Source organism: Cebus imitator, unplaced genomic scaffold (assembly GCF_001604975.1).
Source record: "Cebus imitator isolate Cc_AM_T3 unplaced genomic scaffold, Cebus_imitator-1.0 Scaffold123, whole genome shotgun sequence".
Taxonomy (NCBI): domain Eukaryota; kingdom Metazoa; phylum Chordata; class Mammalia; order Primates; family Cebidae; genus Cebus; species Cebus imitator.
In genome coordinates this window covers 1483649-1508999 of record NW_016107438.1, presented here as the reverse complement: position 1 = coordinate 1508999, position 25351 = coordinate 1483649, and the positions used below count along the sequence as shown (strand labels likewise).

The window sequence follows — 25351 nt, the reverse complement described above, 5'->3', positions numbered from 1 at the left end:
AAAATATTGGAAATGTTATAGTTTATATTTTTAATTGTTTTTGTACTAAGTTTATTTAGGAAGAAATGACATGTTGACAATATTGAGTCTTCTTAACTAGTAACATGATATAGTTCTCTATTTAGACAAGTTTTATTTTGTGTCCTTCTATAACAACATTATGGTTTTATTCAGAGGTTCTGCACATTTCTCATGAGTTTAGCTCTTAGGTGATATATACTGTTTCACTATTATGAATGTAATTTATTTTCTAATTCATTATTACTGGGATATAAGAAGATATTAAGCTTTATTTAATTACTATTCTACAAATATTTCTTATAAATGCTAGTTGCGCTTCAATATTCTTGAGTTTTATACCTGGACAATAATGACATTTCCAAATAAGTTTAGTTTAGAAATCTTATCCTTTATCTTAAAATCATAAATCAACCACCATTCTATTTTGAATTTTACTTGCCTGTGTATAAAAATATGCCAAATGTGTAAAAGTAATGTCATGTCCTTTTTAAGGTAACTGCTTTATAATATCACAGAAATTTATATCACTTTAAAGATTCAGATGTTTTGTATTCCAACTTTAAGTCAAAAGCATTTGTGCTGTCATCTAATAAATAGAAATTTAAAATAACCTTGTTTTCTTTTTACTTTGAACACCACACAAATTTATTAAGTAAAAATGCAAATAGGGACCTGATATTACAGTACGTCAGACTCCATAACCTTGAACAAGGAACAGAAGAAAAGTGGAGGATAAAAACTCAGCTATTTCTCTTCCTCTTTCCCCTTCCTCCCTACAGAAGGTCCTATGTGTTGCTATGCTAAATTCAACTAAAGAAGCTGAATTAATATGACTTTATACTACATACTTTATAGTTCACAAATATATTATTTCATTTATGACTCGTCCTCTCTAGACTGAGACAACAGACTAACCTGGGAGGAGCTGGGATTTAAACTTTTAAAATTAATTGTAACATCTTAGCTCAAATAACTGCAGCACATGGTTTGATGGCCTTAGGAAAATGCAAACCTGGAAAGCTTTAACTTTGAAACTTGAGCTAAAATGTTTCAGAATACTTCTTCCACCTCATACTCCTCAGGCACCCGGTAATACTCCAGCTGCCTTCAGACTATTAAAAGTCCCCAGGTCCCTTATGCCTATAAAGCATAGGAGCCAATTAAAGAGGCCATAAGTAAAAGTACTTAGGCATAAGGGAAAAAAATGAAAAATAAAAATAAAAGAAAGGGGCTATAACTACTAGAAAGAGTGCTGGTCATGAGAACTAAGTTCTACTCTCCACAACCAACACAATCAACACTAATAGTGTGACTTTGGGCTCATTCATTACTCCATTTTCTCATGGTTAAATGAGGGAACTAAATGAGGGAACTAAATCTGGACAATCACTACAATTATGGGAAATTTAATGAAGCACTAGCATTTTCAAAGACTGTTAGTCCAACAATACCGATTTTCGCAGTTAACATAATCCTTAGGATATTTTCTGAAAGAGGCTCTGAGAAGGTCTGATTTTTAATTCAGGTTCTTATACATCGTTCCCTATATTTAGTCTTCCAAAACATTAAAAAAAAAAAATAGAATTGACCTTATACTATTCATAATGACCCACCACAACTTTTTGAAATATCTATAGAGTATTTAAAAAAAATAAAGAGCCACTATTCTGAGAACAAATTTGAACCTTGAATCTGTATATTAAAAGTTTTTCAAGCTAGAAATGTATGAGCATTAGTTACATTCAACCCTGAACACTACGGATTCATACCGCTTACAAATGTACTTCCAACATTCCCTATGGATAGGCAAAATACCATACACAAACATATTTTTAAAAAATAAAACTCATGGGCTTTTAATATTTCTAAAGTTCCTACCTCACTGAGGTGAAAAACCAGAAAATCCAGAATAACTACTTTCACTGGTTTAAAAATAAAAACAAGTACCAATTTGGGTTGAGATCCTTAGAATTTCTTCTTCGGGTTGTATAAACAACATTTTGCTAAAAGATGAAAATTTACCAAAGATTTAGCAATTCAGTTAACTATTCACTAAGATTTAAACTGAACTGTTTGAATGAGTTAACCATAACACTGTGCTAATGAAACTAAGGATCTAGTCTAATTTCAATTTAGGCCCATTAGGTAGGAAAAAAACAATTCTTAGATCCCTATTACTGCACATAACAATTAACTATCTTACATACTCTTGTTAGTGATCATAGAAGACACCATCAAAAGCTTATGCACAGCTGAGCATACATACACCCAACCTCTTAAGAAATGATTCAGAACATATGTCCTACTGATCATGAGTCAGTAGAAATATTTTTTTTATACCTGTAAAAAAAAAAGAGACCACTAACATTCAGTAGAAGAGTCTGTGATGCAGGCAAGAGAATGAAAAAGTGAGTAACTGCCAGTGATGCATAATCCCACTCCCTAGAAAAACAGTCCTGAAAAGATTCAGGAAAAAAAAAAAAAAAAGTTATTTTAGTACTAATAACTTTATGAATCAGAAAGAATGGTAAAACCTAAACTAACCACTGACAATGTCATTCAAAAGAGACTACTTAAGTGTGTTAAAAGCTCCAGGCAGCCCTAACAATGTCTCAATCAGCAAAAATAAAGAAAAACAAATAAATATAGCATTTAGTCAAGGGGAAGTAGTAGTATGTTGGAATCCTCTCTTCCAGAAAATGAAAGAAAGAATAGTCAAGGGTGGTTTGCTACCCTCTGACCTTTGGGCCAGGCTTACAAATTTCCTAATATAAAAGCAAACTCAATCTCTTTCTACCAAGAAAATAAGTACCTTCAATATCATATAGTCCAGTTAGAGGAATCTCCCACAGTTAATGCTCACTTTTTTCCCTCCCCAGAAGTCTTAGGGAGATGAGATCCCCTTCTCCTTCCTAATCTTCTCATCCCCTTGGACACTATTCATCCCATTAAGCCTTGGTACTATCCGCCACTCAAGATCAAGTCATACACAGCTGACCATCCCTAAAACTGTTTCTTCTTAAGATCAGTTATACTTTAGACCTACCCAGCTCCCACTCTGTCCAACAGTGGTGGCTCAAGGGAATTCAGGCTAGAACATTTTGAGAGTCACATCTAATACAACAAATGCAGAACCCACAAAACAAAATGTCCTATACATTTAACCATAACAGAAATAAAAGAGGCTAGGAGTCCAAAAATAAATCTGGTAGTATTATTTTCATGTATCTATTTAATGCTAGACCTACATTATTACCAAATATCTCTATTTCCTTATTTTTAAATGAACAGAATTTCAAAAACAGAGTCAGCCTTCTCCTAAGTAACAACTGAACAGTTTGAAATGTCAAGTATGGCTGCTATCCAGTTGTTTCATAGTAATTTGTAGCAAGCCCTCTGACAACTTTTCAATAACAAAACTCAATCTCTTACAGAGGTACTGAATACTATCATGAGTACAGCACTGCAAGAGATAAAAGATGAATACAAGGCCAAGCATAGTGCCTCACACCTGTAATCCCAGCACTTTGGGAGGCCAAAGCAGGTGGACCACTTGAGACCAGAAGTTCAAGACCAGCCTGGATAACATAACAAGATCCGATCTCTACCAAATATTTTAAAAACAGTAAGAGGGGAAAAAAGGAATGAACACAAGATAAGCCTTAAACGAATTAAACTTTAAAGTAGAGAAAACTACATATCTTATTAGAACAAAACAAAGCTATTTTAGATAAGTGCTATAAAAGTAACAGTTGTTACACAGGACAAAGGAACGCATAATTACACTTATTTGATTGTAAATAGGATTTCACGAAAAAATAAAGATTGCCCAGCCTGGCCAAGATGGTGAAACCTTGTCTCTACTAAAATACAAAAAATTAGCTGGGCGTGGTGGCAGGCACCTGTAATCCCAGTTACTTGGGAGGCTGAGGCACAGAATTGCTTGAACCAAGGAGGCGGAGGTTTCAGTGAGCTGAGATCATGCCACTGCACTCCAGCCTGGGCGACAGAGTGAGAGTCTATCTCAAAAAAAAAAAAAAAAAAAATTGCAAAAAAAGTAACTATTTTAAATATAACCTACAAGACCCAATTTTTAACAGAGTGGTGGAGGCTAGTATTCACATTCTGGGCAAACATAACATAAACTAAAAAATAGAAATGGGAAAGTGTGGCAAGGTGGCACATGCCTATTGTCCCAGCTATCTGGGAGACTGTGGTGGGAGGACTGCAAGAGGCCAGTAGTTCAAGGCTACAATGAGCTATGAAGTGAGCTAGGCACTCCAGCCTAGCCAAGAGTGAGACCTTGTCTCAAAACACACACACACACACACACACACACACACACACACACACACACACACTCACACTCACTCACTCTCTGGGTGACTTATAAAACAGAAATTTATTTCTTACTGCTATGGAGACTGGAAAGTCCGAGACCAAGGTGCTGGGAATCGGTGTCTGCTGAGGACTTGTTTCCTCATAGATGGCCATCTCCTCACTCTAACCTCATATGGTGGAAGGGATGAAGTATCTCTCTGGGGCCTCTTTTATAAGGGCATTAATTCCATTTATGAGGGCTCTCATGACCTAATCACTTCCCAACAGCCCCATCACTAAATACCATCACTTTGGAGGTTGGGATTTCAACATACGAACTGGGGAAGGAGACAAACGTTCAGACCATTGCAGAAAGCTTGAGAGGAGTGCAGGAAATAGGGAGTAGAAGTGAGAGATTAAGGTTGTAGAAGTGGTTTGGGGGTCACACTGCAGAGGGCCCTGAATGAGTTTGTTCTTTGCTTGGTTAGGCAAATAAGAGAGTGACATGAGCATAAGTCCATTTCAGGAAGAATAAACTGGATGGGATACAAGAATTGGTTTGGCAAGGAAAGAGTCTGAAAGAACAGTCCAAATGCTAATGTAATTCTCTAAATGAGATGTACTACGAACCCAAATTAGGGCTGACAGCACTGGAACGAAAAAGTACCAAACTTTCCACACATATCATGAGTAAACTTTCTATCTGTAAACTTAATCAGAGAAAACATTGTCATACCTCCTCCTCAAATATTCTTTTTGAATAAAAACATTATAAACAAAGTTTTTTTAAAAAACTTTCTAATACTCTCTAAAATACATATACTGTGAAAGAGTGTCTTACAGAACATGATCAAGATAGTAAAATAAGCAGTTAAGGTAGCATACCCATTGAAACTAAATCGTATTCTGAAATGTCACACAATTTAACTTGAGCTTCGACCCCAATCTCAAGGAGCAGCATGAAAGGCCACTTCTTAGAAAACACCTTTTTCCAGTGATTAAAAAATAATGTTAGGCCAGGCATGGTGGCTCATGCCTGTAATCTCAGCACTTTGGGAGGCCAAGGTGGGCAGGTTACTTGAGGTGAGGAGTTCGAGACTAGCTTGGCCAACATGGTGAAACCCTATCTCTACTAAAAATACAAAAATTAAGCCAGGCACGGTGGCTCACCCCTATAATCCCAGTACTTTGGGAGGCTGAGGTGGACAGATCACCTGAGGTCGGGAGTTCGAGACAAGCCTAACCAACATGGAAAAACTCTGTTTCTACTAAAAATACAAAATTAGCCAAGCATGGTGGTGTATGCCTGTAATCCCAGCTACTCGGGAGGCTACAGCAAGAGAATCACTTGAACTCAGGAGGTGGAATCCTGGAGGCAGAGATTGCAATGACCCAAGATCACACCATTGCACTCCAGCCTGGGCAAGAAGAGTGAAACTCCATCTCAAAAAAAAAAAAAAGAAGAAGAAGAAGAAAGAAAAAACCCTATATAAGGCCAGGAACAGTGGCTCATGCCTGTAATCCCAGCACTTTGAGAGGCTGAGGCAGGTGGATTATCTGAGTTCAGAAGTTTGAGACTAGCCTGGCCAACATGGTGAAACCCCATTTCTACTAAAAATAGAAAAATTAGCAGGGCATAGTGGCGGGTGCCTATAATCCCAGCTACTTGGGAGGCTGAGGCAGGAGAATCACTTGAACCCAGGAGGCGGAGGTTGCAGTGAGCCGAGGTCATGCCACTGCACTCCAGCCTGGGCAAGAAGAGCGAAACTCTATCTCAAAAAAAAAAAAAAAAAAAAAAAAAAATACAAAAATGAGCCAGGTATGGTGGCAAGTGCCTGTAATCCCAGTTACTTGGGAGACTGAGGCAGGAAAATCCCTTGAATCTGGGAGGCAGAGATTGCAGTAAACCAAGATTGCACCACTTCACTCCAGCATGGGCAACAGGGCAAGACTCCATCTTGAAAAAATAAAATAAAAATAATTTTATACTTTAGGATTAAAAAATAAATTGCTGCCAGGCATGGTGGCTTACGTCTATAATCCCAGAACTTTAAAAGGCCTAGGTGGGCAGATCACGAGGTCAGAAGTTTGAGGCCAGCCTGATCAACATGGTGACGCCCCGTCTCTACTAAAAATACAAAAATTAGCCAGGCAGCATGTGCCTATAATCCCAACTACTCAAGGAGGCTGAGATAGAAGAATTACTTGAACCCGGGAAACAGAGGTTGCAATGAACTGAGATGGCGCCACTGCATTCCATCCTGGGTGACAGAACAAGATTCCATCTCAAATAATAATAATAATAAATAAATAAATTGCTAATCCATTGTGAAGTTTGTCAAAGAACTCAAATTGTATAACGACCAAACACAATCCTTTCATTATGGTCTCAATCCTGAAATTGTTCATTGCTATCCCTCTATACCCCATGCTCCGCACTTATCAAAAAGAGCAGTAAAAATCAGTTACATGGACAGAATCCTAGAATACTAAAACAGAAAAAAATGCTACAAATTCATTTTATCCACTTCATTTTTTTCTTGAAACTGAAGTCAAAAAGTCACAATGCAAGTTAGAGGCAGAACAGGGATTAGCAGCTAGTGTTCTCCCCGATAGATGTGTCCAAGAAGGTACTATTTCAAAGCCAATTTAAAAATGTTAAAATGGGCAAACTAGTAGCAACAATCATTCCATATTTTAAAATAATACCCACTGTAAAATGCCTCTAATGTTACTGCAATTCTACAAGACTAGGATAAACCAAAAACAAAGTCTCTCTGTAGAAAAGGCCTTACAACCACTTTCCTGCAGACAGAGACTTTTGAAACTGTTGACAGACATGTGCTGACTGACCTCATTTGTAAAGATGATACACAGACAAAGAATCTCCAAATTAACTAAGTGCCCAACTATTTAAAACAGCTCAGTCATTAACCACTCAACTTCCCAACTTAGTCCCCTAAAAATAGCATGCTTGTGGGTAGATAAATGGTTCACCAGATGCATGCAAGATAAAACCAAGGAATAAACAGTCCCAACCCCTTGGAGATTAAATGTTATACCTGAACCACTAGAAAAGTGTGGCAGCTTTGAAATGGTAGTTCAGGACTCAATTTTGGAATCCGAAGTCAAGGCTTTAATCATTTTGATAGCTAACAAATGAGCTCTAATAGATATATATGAAACTACTTCAAGTTTTGACCAAAAAAAGGAGGGAAATGGTGAAAGAAAACCAAGATAACATATAAGATTAGAAAGAACACTATAGAAGACAAAGGATCAACATAAGTACATCAGACTCACTTTCTAGTATGTTCTCTAACATTAACAACATCAAAGGCCTTTTCCAGGTTTCCCTCCTGTGCACCCCATGATGAAAGACACTAATAAATATTAATTCATTTTCATTATTTTTAAAATGTCAAAGACATAGCCTTTTCAGTTTGCCCAGCATAGGAATGTCAGTATTAACCACAACAGTTGACTACAGCTTAAAAGCAAAGATATCGGGCACATTTGTACAATTTAGCACTTCTTTTTTTTTTTTTTTGAGATAGCATCTTGCTCTGAGAATAATCTCAGCTCACGGCAACCTCCGCCTCCCGGGTTCAATGTAGTCTCCTACCTCAGCCTCCTGAATGGCTGGAATTACAGGCGTGTGCCACTATATGCAGCTAATTTTTGCATTTTTAGTAGAGACGGGGTTTCACCCTTTGGCCAGGCTGATCTTAAACTCCTGGCCTCAGTGATCTACCTGTCTTGGCCTCCCAAAGTGCTGGGATTACAGGCATGGGCCACCAGCCCAGCCTGTACAATTTACCACCTTTACTAGAGATAAACGCACTATAAATTTCCACTATGACTTTTGGAATACCAAAAATTGAGAATAATTGTTTTAGTGTAACTTGTCCTTCAATAAAACTACTACCTCTAGAGGAAATACATCAGTGGACAATCAAAATTACATCCTAGAAGCTATTACTACAATGATAAATAAGCCACCCAAAAGAGAAGCATTTGTTAATAATATTCTATATACTATCCTTTGTTGCAAATAATTTCCATTTTATTGTTAAATCATTTGCTACTATATAGGTCAAAATTTTATATAACTGATTGAAACTTGAAAATTCAATATGGCTGAGTGACACATAATTATCTAACAAACTATTCAGAGATTTTGCAAACAGAAATGTGATACTTATTCAGGACAAATGTGATATCAAATATAAAATCAAGTCACTATGATGATTTCCAAATCAGATTTTACTGAAAGCTTATAACCAAATCTAAACTTAAAAGTCACTCGTATTTATGAAGAGATTTGGCAATGCACTGTTAGGTATTGTCACACATTATCTTCTCTAATCTTCACAATAGATATTAACTCCTTGTTTCAGAAGAGGAAACAATATTTTCTAAAAGCTTAATTAAAGAAAAAAAAAGTTGCTAAGTAAGTACTACGGGACAAATGAATGCAGAGGTGAACATAGACCTTGGTTCTGCCCTCAAAAAGCTCAGCATCCAAAAACAGGTGTCAAAATCAACTGCAAAATGTAAAACAATTTCACAATTGCATGTGACGTATTTCTTTAAAAACTCAATCTTTCTGGAATAAATAAAAATACAATGTCAATAAAGCAAGGTAACTACAAGGGGGCATCCAGGTTATTTTTTCTTTCTGTTTCAAGTTGCTAAGTGAAATGACACTGCCTTAACTGTTGTCTTCACCAAACTAGAAAATTCAGAGTCTCTGGCCTAAGTACGAAACCTTTGGAAACCAGTAAACAGCCCTCCATTGGTGCTCTTCAATTTGCAAATTAGGCCTTAAATTCCATTGAAGAATAACATCTGATTAAAAATAAAGAAGAAAGTCAAACATCATTTCCTCTGAGAAGGAGATGAATGTTCATGGTATGGCCAACTTGTGTGATACAACATCAACTAAAACAGAGTCGGTCTACCCTTAAGAATTTTACTATCTGGTAGTGGAGGTGAGAGAGGAACAGTAGTTAACAACCTTAATGTATCTAGGTCGTTACATAATTGCATCTCAAGACAGAAGGTTACATGTGTCAAGAGGGAAAAAAGCAAATAGGTACAAGTGTCCACAGAAAGGAGGAAGTGATCATAACCAGTACTTGGGAAATAGGGATTACATAGGCAAACGCAGAGTTGACAGGCAAGTACAAGATTCAGTCATGGACCAACAGCCAGTGGAGTATATTGTGCCAGGCATAAACAGTATTCACCTAGGAAATAATTACAAGTAAGCTTTTAAAAAGAAGTAGTGAGGATGAATAACTGTGAATGCCAGGCCAAAAAATGTGATCAAGTAAGATGACTTTGCAGAAACACAATTGTTCACTCCCTCCCCTTCTTGAAATACTCTCAAGTTTCCAGGTATCAGAGTGTCTTGGTTTTCCTCATACCTCTCTAGCACTTTCTTCTTAGTTTCCTTTGCTTGTTCTAAATCAGTGGTACTCAGGGTATGGTTCCTGAACCAGCAGCATCTGTACCACTGAAGGAGTTGGCCTCACTCAGACATAACCAAAAGTTGGGGACCAGGCTCAGTACTTTTGTGTTTTACCAAATCCTCTGAATATTTATAATGAACACTAATGTCTGGGACTGATACACTACAGGAGTCCTTCAGTGAGCACCTTCTCATTCTACACTGTCCCTGTATCCAGCCTATCCCAGGGCTTTAAATAACAGCCAGGGGCTCACTAGTCAGTCTCTAGTACCATCTCTAGGCCTGGCTCAAGCCTGTAGTCCCAGCACTCTGAGAGGCAGAGTAAATCAACTGAGGTCAGGAGTTCAAGACCAGCCTGGCCAACATGGGTAAAAACCCATCTCTAGTAAAAATAACAAATTAGCTGTGTGTGCTAGCACATGCCTGTAGTCCCAGCTACTCAGGAGGCTGAAAGCAGGAGACTCGCTTGAACCCAGGAGGCATAAGTTGCAGTGAGCTGAGATCGCACCACTGCACTCCAGCCTGGGCAACAGAGTGAGTCTCTGTCTCAAAAAAAATGTACCATCTCTAAGCCCAAACACCTTTGCTAAGTTCCGGACAACATACCCAACTTCTCATTTGATATTTCCTCTTAGATATCTCATCTAAACATGACTGGAACTACAGGATGTCCTCCAAACACCTCAAAAAGAAAAAAATCTGTTCCTTCCCTATGTTCACAAATAGTACTTTTACCCAAGAGATACATAAGTAAGTCATTCCTAACACTTCCTATGACCACCACAGGGTCTTCCCATTTAAGCATTATCATCTTCACCCCACTGTCACCATTTTAACCATTCTATTTGTATATCATTTGTAAAAATACAATCAGAGCATGTCACTGCCCCAACTCAAATCTTTCAATAGCTTCCCATTGCATTTCAGATAAAACCTAAACTCTTCAACATGGTATACTAAACCCTGGACCCTGGTCACCTTGCCAACATCATCTTGGATCTCTCTCACATGTGTTTCATTCATTGTAGTCCACAGCTCTGAGCATATTTCAGTTTCTGAAACTTCCTTCCCTCACAAAGAGACTTCAGTTTTCATGACACACTTCAAATCACCCTGACCTTCACACCAGTTTTTAACTAACTTATTTCATCCTTCAGGCTTCTGCTAAAAGATCAAAAAAGCCTTCCTTGACCCCGCAATCTAAACTGCATTCTCTCATAAAACCCTGAGCATTGTCTTCAGGACACCTATAAAAAAATTTTAACTATAGTAACTTGGTGATTTTCTTTTGCTTGTTTCGCATTTATCTTCCACACTAATCTGTAACTTACATAGGCCAGAAAAATATCTCCATTATTGTTCTCTACTATGTTAAGCAGCACCTAGCAGTGCTTAGCACACAAAGGCATTTAATGAAGTTATATAGTAGTAACAGTTGTTGATATTTGTATTCAATCCTCCCCCTCTTTCTATGCTCTCTGTTTTTTCTTAGGAATGAAGTTACTGGGCAGCCACAGATGATTTCTACAAATGAGATATAGCACTTAACTATTATCATTTTCCTGCTAATTCATAGTACAAAATCAGAGATGTATAGTACAACCTTCCCGGCTAACACTTAGCTTAAATTCATTCACCCTTATCTAAGCATTTAACTCTAAGAGAAATACTGAGTTATTTTTAAAGAACCCTGTAGTAACTTCCTGGCCTCCAATTACTAACAAGCCAATAACTCCCAACACCCATCTCAGTAAATCTTAACCACATCACCATATTCACACTATCATTCCTATCCAGCCCCATAAACTTCATGATTACATTATCTCAACAACTTATCTCTGCTCTCCTATGCTCAACACCCCATTTTAGGTCCATTTTGTACCAAGGGCACCTAGGGAAAAAAATGTCCCCTACTCGAAAACCAACTTCTGATTATCAATTGACATTAAATTCCTCAGATTAGCACCAAAGGCTTGTTATGGTGATGCATGTGATCAACAAGCCAATCCTAGGTTTTAGTAAAAACTTGGGAAGTTACCCTGAATTAGTTACATGAGCCTGACAATTTGTCACTGTTTCAAGCTAAAAACTGACATATGGCTTTCCCTCATTTCTACAGACCAAAGTTGGGAACTGCTTAGCACAGACTCCTAACACTAAACAGTTTTTGAGAAAAGAACTGAACTGCCTCACTGTGGTATCAGTCCTTTAAACTTTGAGGAGGAACTAAAAAGGTGCAAGTTGTATTTTCAAACATTTATGTGCTTGACTACAAAGACATTATGATACAATGTATATGTTTCACAGAGAAAACTACTTTTAACAGTTTAAACATACAACCTACCCCTGAGAAACTGCTTTTTAAATTATAGACATAATATGTGCATATACATATATAACAATGGTTGATCCTCATTATTTGGGGATACTATATTTGCAAATTCATCTACTCATTAATATTTGTACCCAAAAATCATTACTCATGACACTTTCACTGTCATTTGCTGACATGTGCACATTGGTGAAAAATTTGAGTCTACTGACATCCACATTCTTGTTTCAGCTTACATACTGTAAACAAATGTCCTTTTCATGGTCTATTTAGTGCCATGTTTTTCTCATTTTTGTGCTTGCAATTGGTGATTTCACTGTTGAAAACAGTCCCCAAGCACAGTGCTAAAGTGCTGTCTAGTGTTCAAGGAGAAAAGACTACAGAGAAAATAACAAGTGTTAGATAACCCTCATTGAGGCATGAGTTGTAGAGCTGTTGGCCACGATTTCAATGTTAATAAATCAACCAAATATATTAAGTAAGGTGTGTTTAAACTGCAATACACGCAAAACAAGGTTGTATGTTAATGAGCTGACAAAAATGTTGAGAACAGAGGCTCTCGGGAACCTAACACTGTAGCAGGAGCAACAGTTCGGGATTTACTAATTCAGTTTTCACAGTGACTTTCTGGAACATAACTAATTATATACAAATAACAAGAGAGAGAGACACGGACTGACTTATTGAAAAGACACTGCAGAGGTCATTATGAGTAAGCTGCCAATGTTTGTAGGAGCATGGCAAAAACACTTCAGGGCACAGAATCTATTGGGTCTTCCTGGCTCTGTTTAAACAACTTAAGGCCAAAGCAAAAAATGCAAAATCTACCAAGTTTGTGTTTCAGTTTGTCTTAGCTTCTACCACTTTTCCTACTCAATGGTAAGCCTCTCCCCAAATCAAGTACTCTAAACTTTAATGCATTTTCACAAGCATTCGGCCCAATCTTACAATCAAGCACACCCATCAACTATTGATTAATCACACTTAAATGTGAACTAGACTTGTGCTTAAACATCTTGGCTAAATTGTGGCATTATTTATTTGGAAGGGAGAGGGGATATTAAGCATCTGAAGTAAGAACAGACCAGACAGGATCAAAAAGTAAACTGATTATACACAGACAATTCCAGTTGTGTGTGTGCTAGAGAGAGAAAAAAAATACACAAGGGAAGAAAACCTAGGCCTTGGCCTCCCCTCCAGGATATTAAAGCTAGGGTATAGGATGGAGAAGTCCCATCATCCAAAAGGATTTCTTCAGCCCTGGCATCCTCCTAGCACTTGATTATTGATTTTTCAAGAGAAATGATGAATTTATGGTAAAATTCAATATGGAACTCTAACAGTGACATTAGCGCTTGAAATAAATTTTCATTCTTTGTTGCGGTTGAATGAACTCTCCTTTTGAAATTCATCTTTTTTTATTTTCCAAAGTTTTTTTTTATTGAAAATTATTTGCTTAGGGTAGTGATAGGATATGCTTAGGGTAGTGAGTGATACAAGTTACAAATTCAAAATCTAGTTTGTGAAATGTCAATATATGTATTTTTTTTCTATTAAAAAGACCCATCTGGGATTTAGTGGAATGAAGTGAGCGTAACACTACCCAAGCTACACTTCAATTAGTTACTAAAACAATTCAAAGACAAAATATGGCATTTGACTTAATAGCCCTGTGTTCTTAATACCTAAAACATATTCTAAACCAACAATTGAAATTCATGTGTAATAAAGAGCTAGAAAACGTTATAGTATAGTAAATCTTTTAAAGACTACTCACTACATATTCATTCTTGTGAAAAACTAAGGATCCTCCTTCTCCCACCTCTCCAAGTTTAGGCTAAGATCATTATTCTGAGCAATGATTCACCTAACAACGATATGTACACCTGAATAATTCACAATTTCTTTCTCCTTCGAATATTTTATACAAAAATCTTCAGGTTTGTTTCTTGTGCTAATTTACTGTTGTTCACAGCATTTCAAAAAATACAAGTGGAACTTCAATCTACTGTTTTCAAACCACATCAACGTCTAACTCTCAGAGAACTGAATTCACTCTTCGATTTATTTTATCTTAACCATAGAACTTACAAGGGCCATTTATCAACAAAATGTATTTCTTAAAAAATTTTTAAGGTGTTTATTTTGTAATATCATTTTGCAATTAAAAACTCAAAGACCAATGAAGCATGCAGTACACAGGGAAAGTGTTTCCTACAAGGATATTAAAGCTGGGGTATAGGATGGAGAAGACAATTATACCAGAAACAAAACACTAAAGTCTAAGTTCTTCTTTTTATATGGAGTAAATTTTTTTTGTAAGTAGACTTCTACCTGCCGTCATAACCTGTTCCAGATCCTGAAGGACCGACCACAAAACTTCACAAGTGAAAATGAACCTGCTTTCATAACACCTTTTAAATCACTATCAAAGAGTCATATTGGGAGGGCATGAATTGCACCTTGTCCAACAGGGAAGATTCTAAATAACAAAGATAAATGGGCTTCAAATTTACCTGTTTCCCAGTGCAACCTACTAACTGAATTTAGAGCAAAGGATCACCTCCAACACGCACACATGCACACAAATACACTGTTTTTCAACAGATGACTGAGCTGCAGCAAACCCGGGCTCGACAACAGGGGTTTTAGGGTCCTATGCCCTGCAGCGCAGGTGGAGGCTCGGACGAAAAGGCCAACGCATGACACCCGTCTGAGCCACAGCTGGCAGAACAGAGCTTCAATCCTGCTCGATCTGACCCTCTAATGAGTCACTGTCCCAATCATACCACCACCCCACTTCCAGCGCGTCTTCTATTTTCTCGCGTCAAAACGGACAAAAAGATTTAAACTCGGCATGAGAGAACTGTGCACTGGCCAGAGCTGCCAGCGGCAAGAAAAGCCGGCTGAAAAGAGAAAGCCCGAGCCACTCTTTTAACAACCCCGCTGGCCCGGCAGCTGAGGAAGAACCGGGTACAAGAGTCAGTCCCGAGGGGGAGGACTCCGAGAAGCCGCCGCCACACCCCAGCCCTCCCTCACCTGCCTGTCCGAGCCTCCCCGGGCACCCGTACCTTCGGCCAGCGACTCTTCCAGGGTGACCTGGTAGCGGCCAACCGCGAACACCCGGACCCCTACGGACGAGCCGCCGGAGCCGCAGCCGGTCCCAGCGCCGCCAGCCCCGCCACCCGCCGCTCCGCCGCCGCTGCCGCCCTCCGACTTGGGCATCCGAGAGAACTTCTTCATGGTCCCGCCGGCGCGGGCAGCGCGCAAGGGCGAGCAAGAGCGCGAGTCCCCGGCCCCGGGCGCAGCCGAGCGTCCGCGAGGGGTCGCCGCCCCGAGCCCGTCCGAGCGTCCGAGCGCGCTGCGGCCCGCCAAGCCTCACATTCCGTGCTTCCCGAGCGCACAGCCCCGGCCCCCGTCGCCCGCTCCGCGGCTCCGCTGCAGCTGCCAGGCTCCCGCAGAGGGCGGCAGAGAGGGCGGAGACGGGACGGGACGGGGCGGGGCGGGGCGGGGAGCGAGGGGGCGGGTCCGAGTGCAGGGGCGACGCTGCCGCCTCCGCTAGTGCCCTGGGCGTCCCCGCCGCCTCAGCGCCTGAAGCGCGCGAGCCCGGGTGGAGGGAGGGAGCAAGGGAGACGGGGAAGGGGGCGGGGCGGACGGCCTCTCCAGGCAGGAGGCTGGACGTCTCAGGCCGCAAGCCGGCAGGTACCGCAGCCCGCCGCGCCGCCGCCGCCCCGGCCAGACCCGAGTCGCCCGCCACTCGCGGCCGTTGACGGGGCAGCGCTGCCACCAACCGCTCACTAAGGCTGGACGACTCGCGCAGGCGCGCTGCCCGCGCCGCCGGAAGTGACGGTTCCGCCTCTTGTCACGTGGAGGGGGACCACGGGAGGTGATTGTGGGGGTTGGGGACGAGGGCAAAGTCGGGGATCCTGGGTCCGGGGTTGTGCCGGGAGGGTACTAGCTAGGCTCGGCTTCGAGCTGGGAGATGGGACTGGCTTCTGCGCTAGTCCAGCGCCCTGGTCCGTCATCTCGCCTGAGAGTCGCTATGGCACTCTCGGGGCTTAAAAATGCCGCCAACAACTTTACCTCCGCTAAGGAACTTCTCTCTTCCTTTCTTAGCCAGTTGTTCAGGCCTTCTCCCCTGAGAACATTCTTCCGCTCGCCCACCCTGAGCGTGGGAGGTGGGAGCAGGACGGAACTAGAGTGGATTCCAGTAACTGGGCTTCTAAAGCCGAGTCGATGTCGTCGCGCACTGTAGCGGACGCTTGTGCTGGGAAGCGTTTTGCAGTTTATAAATTACTTAGGAGTACTTTAAACACCTCACGCCTGCTGTACAACAGCCATATGTGGGTATTCAGAGCAGGTATTAGGGCCGTTTCATAGACCATCACCTTTGGCTAAAAAAACGGAGTCTCCCAAGGTCACAGCTGGTACGTGGTAGTTAGGGACCATTATTTGATTCATAAATTTGTGCTTCTGGCCATCCTGAAAAAGTAGGTTAGGGTCAGATCGTCGAAACATGGGCAGATATAGAGCTGTTTGGAAGCAAAAGCAACCACCGTGTCCCCCTCTTGAAAAGATTTGCCCCCCCAACCAAAAATAAAAATAAAAAAGCCCCGTGCATCAATTTCATAAACCGCAGGAGTCTCCTGACTGCAGGGCGAAGCAGCGAAACAAATAACGGGTGTAAAACGTTCAGGATTGGTAGATAATAAACTGTAGGGCATGTGTAAAGAGAGCAGCCAGTTCTCAGCTCCAGCCTACTTTTCCACAAAAGAAGATAGCACACACACTGTGCCCAGAAGTTCCAGTTTCTTAAGAGAACCAAAAACCTGGAACTTTTTCTAATGTGGCATTTCCCAAATTTTTAAAAATATGGACCAAATAAATTGTGTCTGCAGGACTCCAGTGTGCACCTTCTTTGAAAGTAGTTGAATGTGATTCTATCCCCACCCCTATTTATTTATTGTTTTTAATGAGACAACTGGTAGAAACATTTAAAAATGTGCTTAGACAAAAACTTTGAGCTTAAAATCCTTGTTCTTTCTTCTCTGCTATTTGTGGAGAAGCTATTTCTGCCAACACTAAAACACTGTTCTGGATTTAGACATTTCTGCTGCATAACCCACTAAACTAAAATTCTTCATCCAGAGACCTGACCTTTAAAGTACATTCCAACTCAGTGGAAGTGAGATTATATGTCAGGTGATTGATGTGGTGTGGCAGTTGGGGATTTCCATTTAGAAACAGGCTGGCCACTTTCGTTGCTGTAGGCCTTCATTGTGGAGTCTCATTCCTACATTTGAATTGTTTTTATACGCAGAATAATAGATTAAGTCATTTCATGCAATTCAAAACTGGTGTCAGACAAACATACAAAATTTGTGCCTGATATAACTTCACCTGATCACAACAAGCCTGCTATAATAAATTTGAAAGTTAGTTTACGAGGATCACTTGAAACCAGGAGTTCAAAACCAGCCTGGTCAACATAACAAAACATGACAAGACCTCATCTCTCCAAAAAGAACATGAAAAATTTTAGCCATGCGGCCAGGCACGGTGGCTTACACCTGTAATCCTAGCACTTTGGAAGGCCAAGGCAGGTGGATTACGAGGTCAGGAGATTGAGACCATCCTGGCCAACATGGTGAAATGCTGTCTCTACTAAAAATACAAAAATTGGCTGGTGTGGTGGCATGTGCCTGTGGTCCCAGCTACTCAGTAGGCTGAAGCAGGAGGATCACTTGAACGAAGGAGTTCGAGGCTGCAGTATGCTATGATGGCACTGCTGTACTGCAGTGGGTGTAGTTTAAAAAAAAAAAAAAGTTTGATCTGTCGAAGTGGTTTAGGCCTATAATCCCAGTACTTGGGGAAGTCGAGGTGTGTGGATTGCTTGAGCTTAGGAGTTCAAGACCATCCTGGGCAACATAGTGGGACCACCTGCCCCCCCCCAGCATTTCTACCAAAAATACAAAAATTGGCTGGGCGTGGTGGGGTGGCACAGGCCTGTGGTCCTAGCTACTTGGGAGGCTGAGGTGGGAGGATCACTGGAGCCAGGGAAGTTGAGGCTGCAGTAAGCCATGATGGCACCAACTACACTTCAGCCTGGATGACAGAGGAAGACCCTGTCTATAAATAAATAAGTCGGTTTACAGTTGATGTGGTAAAGATTACTTCTATGGACCAGTTTAACTTGACTTTTGATATTAAAATGTATAATTATAATAAACATATAATTAAATGTGCAATAATGTATAGACCCCCTCTGAAAGACTAGGGTAACACCAAGTAATATGTTTTTTTATTTTTTTCACCAAGCATATGACAAAATTTGGATATCCTCCCAACTTCATAGATCATTAATGTCACAATATTCTGTAACAGCCAATAACAAGCATATAACTTAAAAATACAAAGACTACTAAAAATCAAAACATTAGCAAGGGGTGATAGTGCACCACCTATGGTCCCAGCTACTCTGCAGGCTTAGGCAGGAGGATCATTTGAGCTCAGGAAGTTGAGACTGCAGTGAGCTGTGATCACACCACTGCACGCCAGCACTCAAGCCTGGGCGACAAAGCAAGACCCTGTCTCGAAAAAAAAAAAAAAAAAGCAAAAATATTGTAGAGTTGTCTGCCCTATCGCCCTTATCCAGGAAAGATACATTCCAAGACTCCCAGGGGACACGAAAGTGAGGATAGTAACCAGGGGACACGAAAGTGAGGATAGTAACCAAACCATATATATATAATTTTTTATATATATACATACCTTTGATAAGGTTTAGTGTATACATTAGGTACAATAAAAAGTTAACAATAAGTAATAAATTATAACAATTTCATGGATGGAAGATTCATTTTTACTACAGATATTAGCAATCAGCATATGATTTTTTTTTTTAAGTTAAGTTGGAAACTTCACCTTTTTGTTTAAGGAAAGCACTTTATGGCTTCTCTTTGGCATATTCAAATTGCCAGCATCATTACGCTTGCACTTGGAGCAATTAGTAAGTAAAAAAGGGTTTCTTGAACACAAGCACTGTGACAGTGGATCTGAAAACTGAGAAGACTACTAAGTGACTAACAGGCAGATAGTGTAGACAACACAGATATACTGGGCAAAGGGATGATTCACCTACCAGTGGGGTTACACAGAACAGCGTGCAATTTGAAATTTACCAATTGATTTTTCTGGAATATTCCATTTAGTATTTTTAGACCACAGTCGACCACGGATAACTGAAACAGGAAAGCGAAACCGTGGGGACGGGGGATTACTTTGTTACTGGTAACAAGAAGACCAAACATTTACAACACTTTTACTACCAAAAGATGTTGGCATCTATTGTTAAATCATATTCTCTTAGCAAATTTGTGAAATAAGAATATGTAACCTAAAATCAATTTTTAGGCAGAAATTGAGACATTAAGGGCAGACTGTAACCAGCAGAAAACCTATATTGAAAATTCTAGTCTTTCAGATTTTTTCAGAAAATTTTATAGGTATATATTAATTTCTCATTCTTATACATTAAATGTATTTACTGGCTTATAGTAGATTAAGCATTGTAAAGACTTTCATTTTAATGAATCATGCAATTCCTGGACATAATAAAATACTTTTCTTGAATTAAAAACCTTTGTAATATGCTAGCTAGTGCTTAGAACAAACTAAATACTATGACGTGATCTGAAAGTTCAAGAGATAGCAGAAGTCAAATCCCAGACCCCAAAGCAAACTTTTGTATCAACATGCAATACTAAACATGTAGTATCTTTCCTAATGAATAGTAGACTCTTAAAATCTGTGCTTATGATTTTAAGAGGTTCCATACATTTTTTACCTCTAACATTTTTAATGACTCAACATAGCAGAATATTTCTGTACTGTAAGTAAATATATCTTTCCAAATATTCTTGTGTGTGGGTGAGTGAGTGTGTGGTTACAGTTTGCTGATTTACCCCAACATGTACAGGAAGGATTACTGAACCTAGCTGCATCACAGTACACATACTCAGAGTGCCCTAATCAAGATTGTTTGAATTTGAAGGCAAAAAGAATGGGCTCAGTGGTTCTGAAGCAGAAATTTTAGTGAATACAAAAATGTGGGAAGGCCAGGCCTAGTATCTTACGCCTGTAATTCCAGCACTTTGGGAGGTGAGGGCAGAAGAATTGCTTGAGCCCAGGAGTTTAAGACCAGCCTGGACAATATAATGAAACCCATCTCTATAAAAAAATTTAAAAATTAGCTGAGTATGGTGGTGTATACCTGTAGTTCCAGCTACTCGGGAGGCTGAAGTGGATCACTTAAGCCCAGAAGGTGGAGGTTGGAGGGAGCCAAGAACCCACCACTGCACCATTGCTAATGTTGAAAAAGGAAATGTTTCCAACATGTATATCCAGGAAAACTCCCTTGTGTATTTGGAGTTCCATGCACGGGGCAGTCTCAGGCACTGTGTTGGTGGAGATGTAGCTGCTGTTTCTCTTACTTACAGTCCAAATTCCAAGTTCTATAAACAGTTGTACCCTTTCTTGTTAGCAAAGAGATTTTTTTTTTTTTTTTGCAGTTGTCCGCATGTCATTCTTTGCATGTTTCCAACCGCCTCCCAGTTGTAGTGACCAGCTGAACCAAGGTGAGCCCAGTGCACCAACTAATCTTTTGGTGCATTCTTTCAGCTTGTGTTTGATACTTCCACATTGGGCATTCTCAGATCATCAGAAATGATGACATGATTACTGTGTCACTATCCCATGTCATATCCAGTTTTGTGATTTATTATAAAAGATATACAGCTCAGGAACTGTATAAAAGATATACATCCAGGAACTGCCTGCATGAGATGGATAGGGCAAGGTATGGAAAGTGGTAGTGCACAAAGCTTCCATACTCTCTCAGGGTGCACCACCCTCCCAGCACCTCAATGTGTTCACTGACACAAAAGCACCATCTTCTAGTTTTACACTCATTATTAGACCGTAGAAGAACATCCAATTTGGCTTCCTGTTGGAAAATGAAATCTATACCAAAAACAATAAAAGTAGATAATTAGATTCTGACCATCTTAAACAATAGCTTTGAGGTGACTTACAGTCAAAACGCAGATATAGAATAGTTTAATAAAAGTAAAAGAATTATAATTTTATTTCAATTTGTTATAGATACATCAATCTTAAATATTTATAGCTGTACAACTATAAAAATAGTTGGAAAGTTGCCACATAATGAAGACACTTTTCAAAATAGATTGCTTCACTTTAGACATTTCACATTACACATTTCTGATAAAGTCAATACATCATTCTAGCTAACTACAGGATTCTGAGATCCTTAAACAGGAGGAATTTTGACAATGAGGAAAGGGAGAATGATTGTTACATTTTGTCTTCTGCTGGAAAAATGTAACCTAATCCTCATGTGTTTTGCATTAAAGTGTTTCTCAAAAACTATGAGAAGTGAGAAAGACTGACACAGATTAAATAAATGTGCTTATCCCAAAAGGCTTATTCTGCTGGCACAGTGACCTTCATAAGTCATCTGTCCCAATACCTGATTAATCATTTTTCCTCATAAGTCAGTGTTTTCCTTTGATAATATATCTTCTATCATCCTTAGCCTCACTTAATATTTACTGTTAAGAATAATTATTTTTCCTCAGCCAGGCATGATGGTTCACACCTATAATCCCAGCACTTAAGGAGGCAGAGGCAGGAGGATCATTTGAGGCCAGAAATTTGAGACAAGCCTGAGCAACACAGTGAGACTCTGTCTCGACAAAACATTTTTTTTCACTTTTTTAAAAGAATATATTTTCTGCCTAACATTATTATATTATACCAAGTTAAATGTTCATGTCTTTGTTTTCAAAAAAAATAAAAGTTTTAAGGTCTATTAAAAGAACATATATGACTCCATTATTAAAACAAATTTTTGTTTTTGCATGTTTGTTTGTTTGTTTTTAAATAGAGACAGGGTTTCTCCATGTTGGCCAGGTTGATCTTGAACTCCTGACCTCAGGTGATCCACCCACCTCGGCCTCCCAAAGTGCTGGGATTACAAGCATGAGCCACTGCACCTGGCCTTTTGTTTTTGTTTTTTGAGATGGAGTCTCGCACTGTCACCCAGGCTGTAGTGCAGTGGTTCAATATCGGCTTACTGCAATCTCTGCCTCCTGGGTTCAAGCAATTCTCCTGCCTCAGCCTCCCGAGTAGCTGGGACTACAGGCGTGCGCCACCACACCCAGCTAATTTTTTTGTATTTTTAATAGAGACAGGGTTTCACCATGTTGGCCAGGATGATCTTGATCTCCTGACCTCGTGATCCACCTGCCTCAGCCTCCTAAAGTGCTGGGATTACAAGTGTGAGCCACCACACCCGGCCAATAGATATTTTTAAAATATCAGTGATATTTAAATCCTCTGTTAAAACTGCTCAATGTCATCACCATAACTTGTAAAAATTCATATATACCTAAAAAAATTAATCTGATCTAATAATTCAAAATATCAAGATACTCACAAATATTCTTAATAGGAAATATGACTCATCTGACATGAAATAAAATTCTGTGATAGAGTTTTGACTATGCCTTTAAAAAAGACTGCAGGATATAGGCCCCTTCACCACCAAGAGAGGCGCTTTTGTCTTTACCCAACAAATGGGTTGAGGGATACGGGAGTTCTGCACCTTGTCCTCGCGCCTCATGACAGGGTAGCTTTCTCTCTAGAGAAATATTTGTCCTAGAGTAGGATTACAGACACATTTCTGGTTATGTTCTCACCCTCCCTCTTCTTTATAGCCTGGTGTTTCCTTCTTGCAGACAAACTACCACCTTGCTCTTGTTAACATTTATATAAAACTTTAGCAGTGTATAAAATAAGAACTAATTCTTATTGGGCACTTGCAATGTGCCTGTGCTATTCTAAAGTGCTTTACATGTAATTCAGTAAATCTTTATGACAACACTATATGTTAGCTTCTATGATTACTCTTACTTTGCAGAAAAGACTACTGATGCACGGAAAGATTAGGTCACAGCCCGGGGCTTACGACTTTTACAAGGTTTCAAAAACAGGCAGAATGACTTTATGGCTCATGCTTTTAACCATACCATACAGGCTCTTTGAAAATATGTAATAAATGAAATGATAGCTACAGTCTGAAATAATAAGGTAGCTCCTGCTGTACCCTCCATCTGTTTATCTTAGATGAGTGTGCTGCCACAGCTCAGGGAACTCTACTGTAATAAGTGGGATTATGTTTAATTTCTGATTAACAGGTATTTTACAATTTTTTTTATTTTTTTTAGGTTTTCACTATTTATGACAAACATTCCATAGCCATGATTCTCTCCAGTCAACATTTTTATCAGGTGATGCCACTGGCCTTGGCCAATCAGAGAATGGAGTCATCTGACTCACCCACCCTGCGAATGACTTCGCAGATAGCATAGGTTTTAAACTGGCCGTTAAACCTGCCTGTGACCTTGTCCACCTCCACCACGTTCATCTGGTTGGATGCATGGTCCTTGGCACCAGTGATGCGGTTACTAGCAGAGCCTTTCCACCACATGTACAAGTCCACAAGCTCGCTGTCATTCTGCATCTAAAGACTGCGCCTGCTGCCACCACACTGCTCAAGAGCAGAGAAAAGAAAACAACTGAATATCTGTAAAATTTAACAAATATTTGCTAAATATCTAAAATGGGTAAAGCACTGTGGATTGGGGCAGCTAGGAGCAGATGAATAAGTTGAATAAAACAAGTCGTGGCTTCAGAGTTCACATACTTTTGAAGGGGATACAAGCATGTACCATATAATAGAGATGGAGACAGATTGAGAGTGGAGATAAGGCTGACTGTAAGTGTTATACAAAATGATGAGCTCTAAGGTTGTATTATTATGGTACGTTGCCTTCAAGTCTCCTCCTGCCAGTATGGTTGATGCTGTGATCTTATAGACTTCTGGAGACAGAAAAGCAGCTCTTGTCAGTTTGGAAGCAAATAATCCTCCTGGAAACATTTCGAATTCTGTCCCAATGTGTTGAACTGTTACTGAAGCTCTATACATCTGTGACACACATATACACATGCAAAAAGGTCAAGTTACTGTAGAGAGACAGAGAGGAAAAAAGGATTAAAGTTAAATTCAGCTTTTGCATCAATCCTTTATAAAATTTACATCTTGTTTTACCCAGACTTTTATCAAATGTGGTAGACTTTTAACTGAACATGAACAGTGTGCCAAGTAGTGTGTGAACTGATTCACAATAAGAACCCATACAGCATGATAAAAATTACGGAATTTCAGAGGTGGAAAATGATATAATCAAATGGAGGAACTGAAAGGAAGCAAAAATGAAACATTGACTGAGCACATAGTATGTCTCAGACATTATGGTTAGCACTCTCTGTATGTTACCTCTTTAATCCTCTAACAAGTGAAGTAGACATTATTACCCCTGCCTTGCAGCTGTCTACTCCAGCCAGCCCTGAAACACTTTCATTTCTTACCAACCTGTTTCAGGCCCTAATGCTCCCTCAAGTTAGAATGTCTTGTTCTTTCTCATGATCACCTGATTCAGTGAGTGACTATGTGGATCTCCAGGGTTTTCTTGACCTCTGCCACCTGCCAATCCAGGGTTAGAATGCATCAGGTTCTAATTTTTACCCCACGCTACACTTTACAGACCTGCAGAACTACATCTATTGCTTAACTATAGGGGCTTCCTTACATATCTGTCTGCCTCTACTGAACTATAAGAGCTTTGAGGAAAGAGAACATGCCACAATATTGCCTTAAAACCCAGTGTTAAGCAGCATGTTTGACATACTAGGTGTTAAATAAATAAATGAATGACTTAGCCAAAATCTAGTAAGTACTAGAGCGGAGGGGTTGAGATTAGGGTGAAATCTCAGGTCTGTCTGAAACACCAAGTTTCTTAGCCTATCTGCACCTAAGTTTTGATTGTTTTTAAAAAAGGAAGAATCTGGTTTTTGTTTCCAGTGGTGGCATTGTGGTTTTCTAAGGGGGCTTGGAGATGGTGTACTCTACAAGTATCAAATAATAATCTATAATTAATGCCAGTCATAGCTCTGGACAACATCATAGATAATCAAGAAATATCAGTTCCCCTCTTCTTTCTCTGTATCATCTTGTTCAAACTTATACTTGAAGTGACAGAGCAAGGACCCAAACTACT

The 25351-nt window shown here is 39.7% G+C and overlaps 2 protein-coding genes across 3 annotated transcripts in view; both read right to left on the bottom strand.

Moving 5' to 3' along the window:
- BMP2K (BMP2 inducible kinase) overlaps positions 1–15539 on the bottom strand; it is a 129747-nt gene extending 114208 nt beyond the window's left edge. For both annotated transcript variants that reach the window (XM_017540040.2, XM_017540041.2), the window contains exon 1: positions 15221–15539. In XM_017540040.2, the coding sequence (XP_017395529.1) occupies positions 15221–15392 (172 nt within the window). In that variant the 5' untranslated portion in view covers positions 15393–15539. The remainder of the gene's footprint in view (positions 1–15220) is intronic.
- A 7932-nt stretch (positions 15540–23471) lies between these two features.
- On the bottom strand, positions 23472–24051 carry LOC108312332 (40S ribosomal protein S21-like). Its single transcript, XM_037742536.1, has one exon. It carries the CDS (start codon positions 23752–23754, stop codon positions 23545–23547), a length of 210 nt encoding a protein of 69 aa, XP_037598464.1. The 5' UTR covers positions 23755–24051; the 3' UTR covers positions 23472–23544.
- Positions 24052–25351: the final 1300 nt, after the last annotated feature.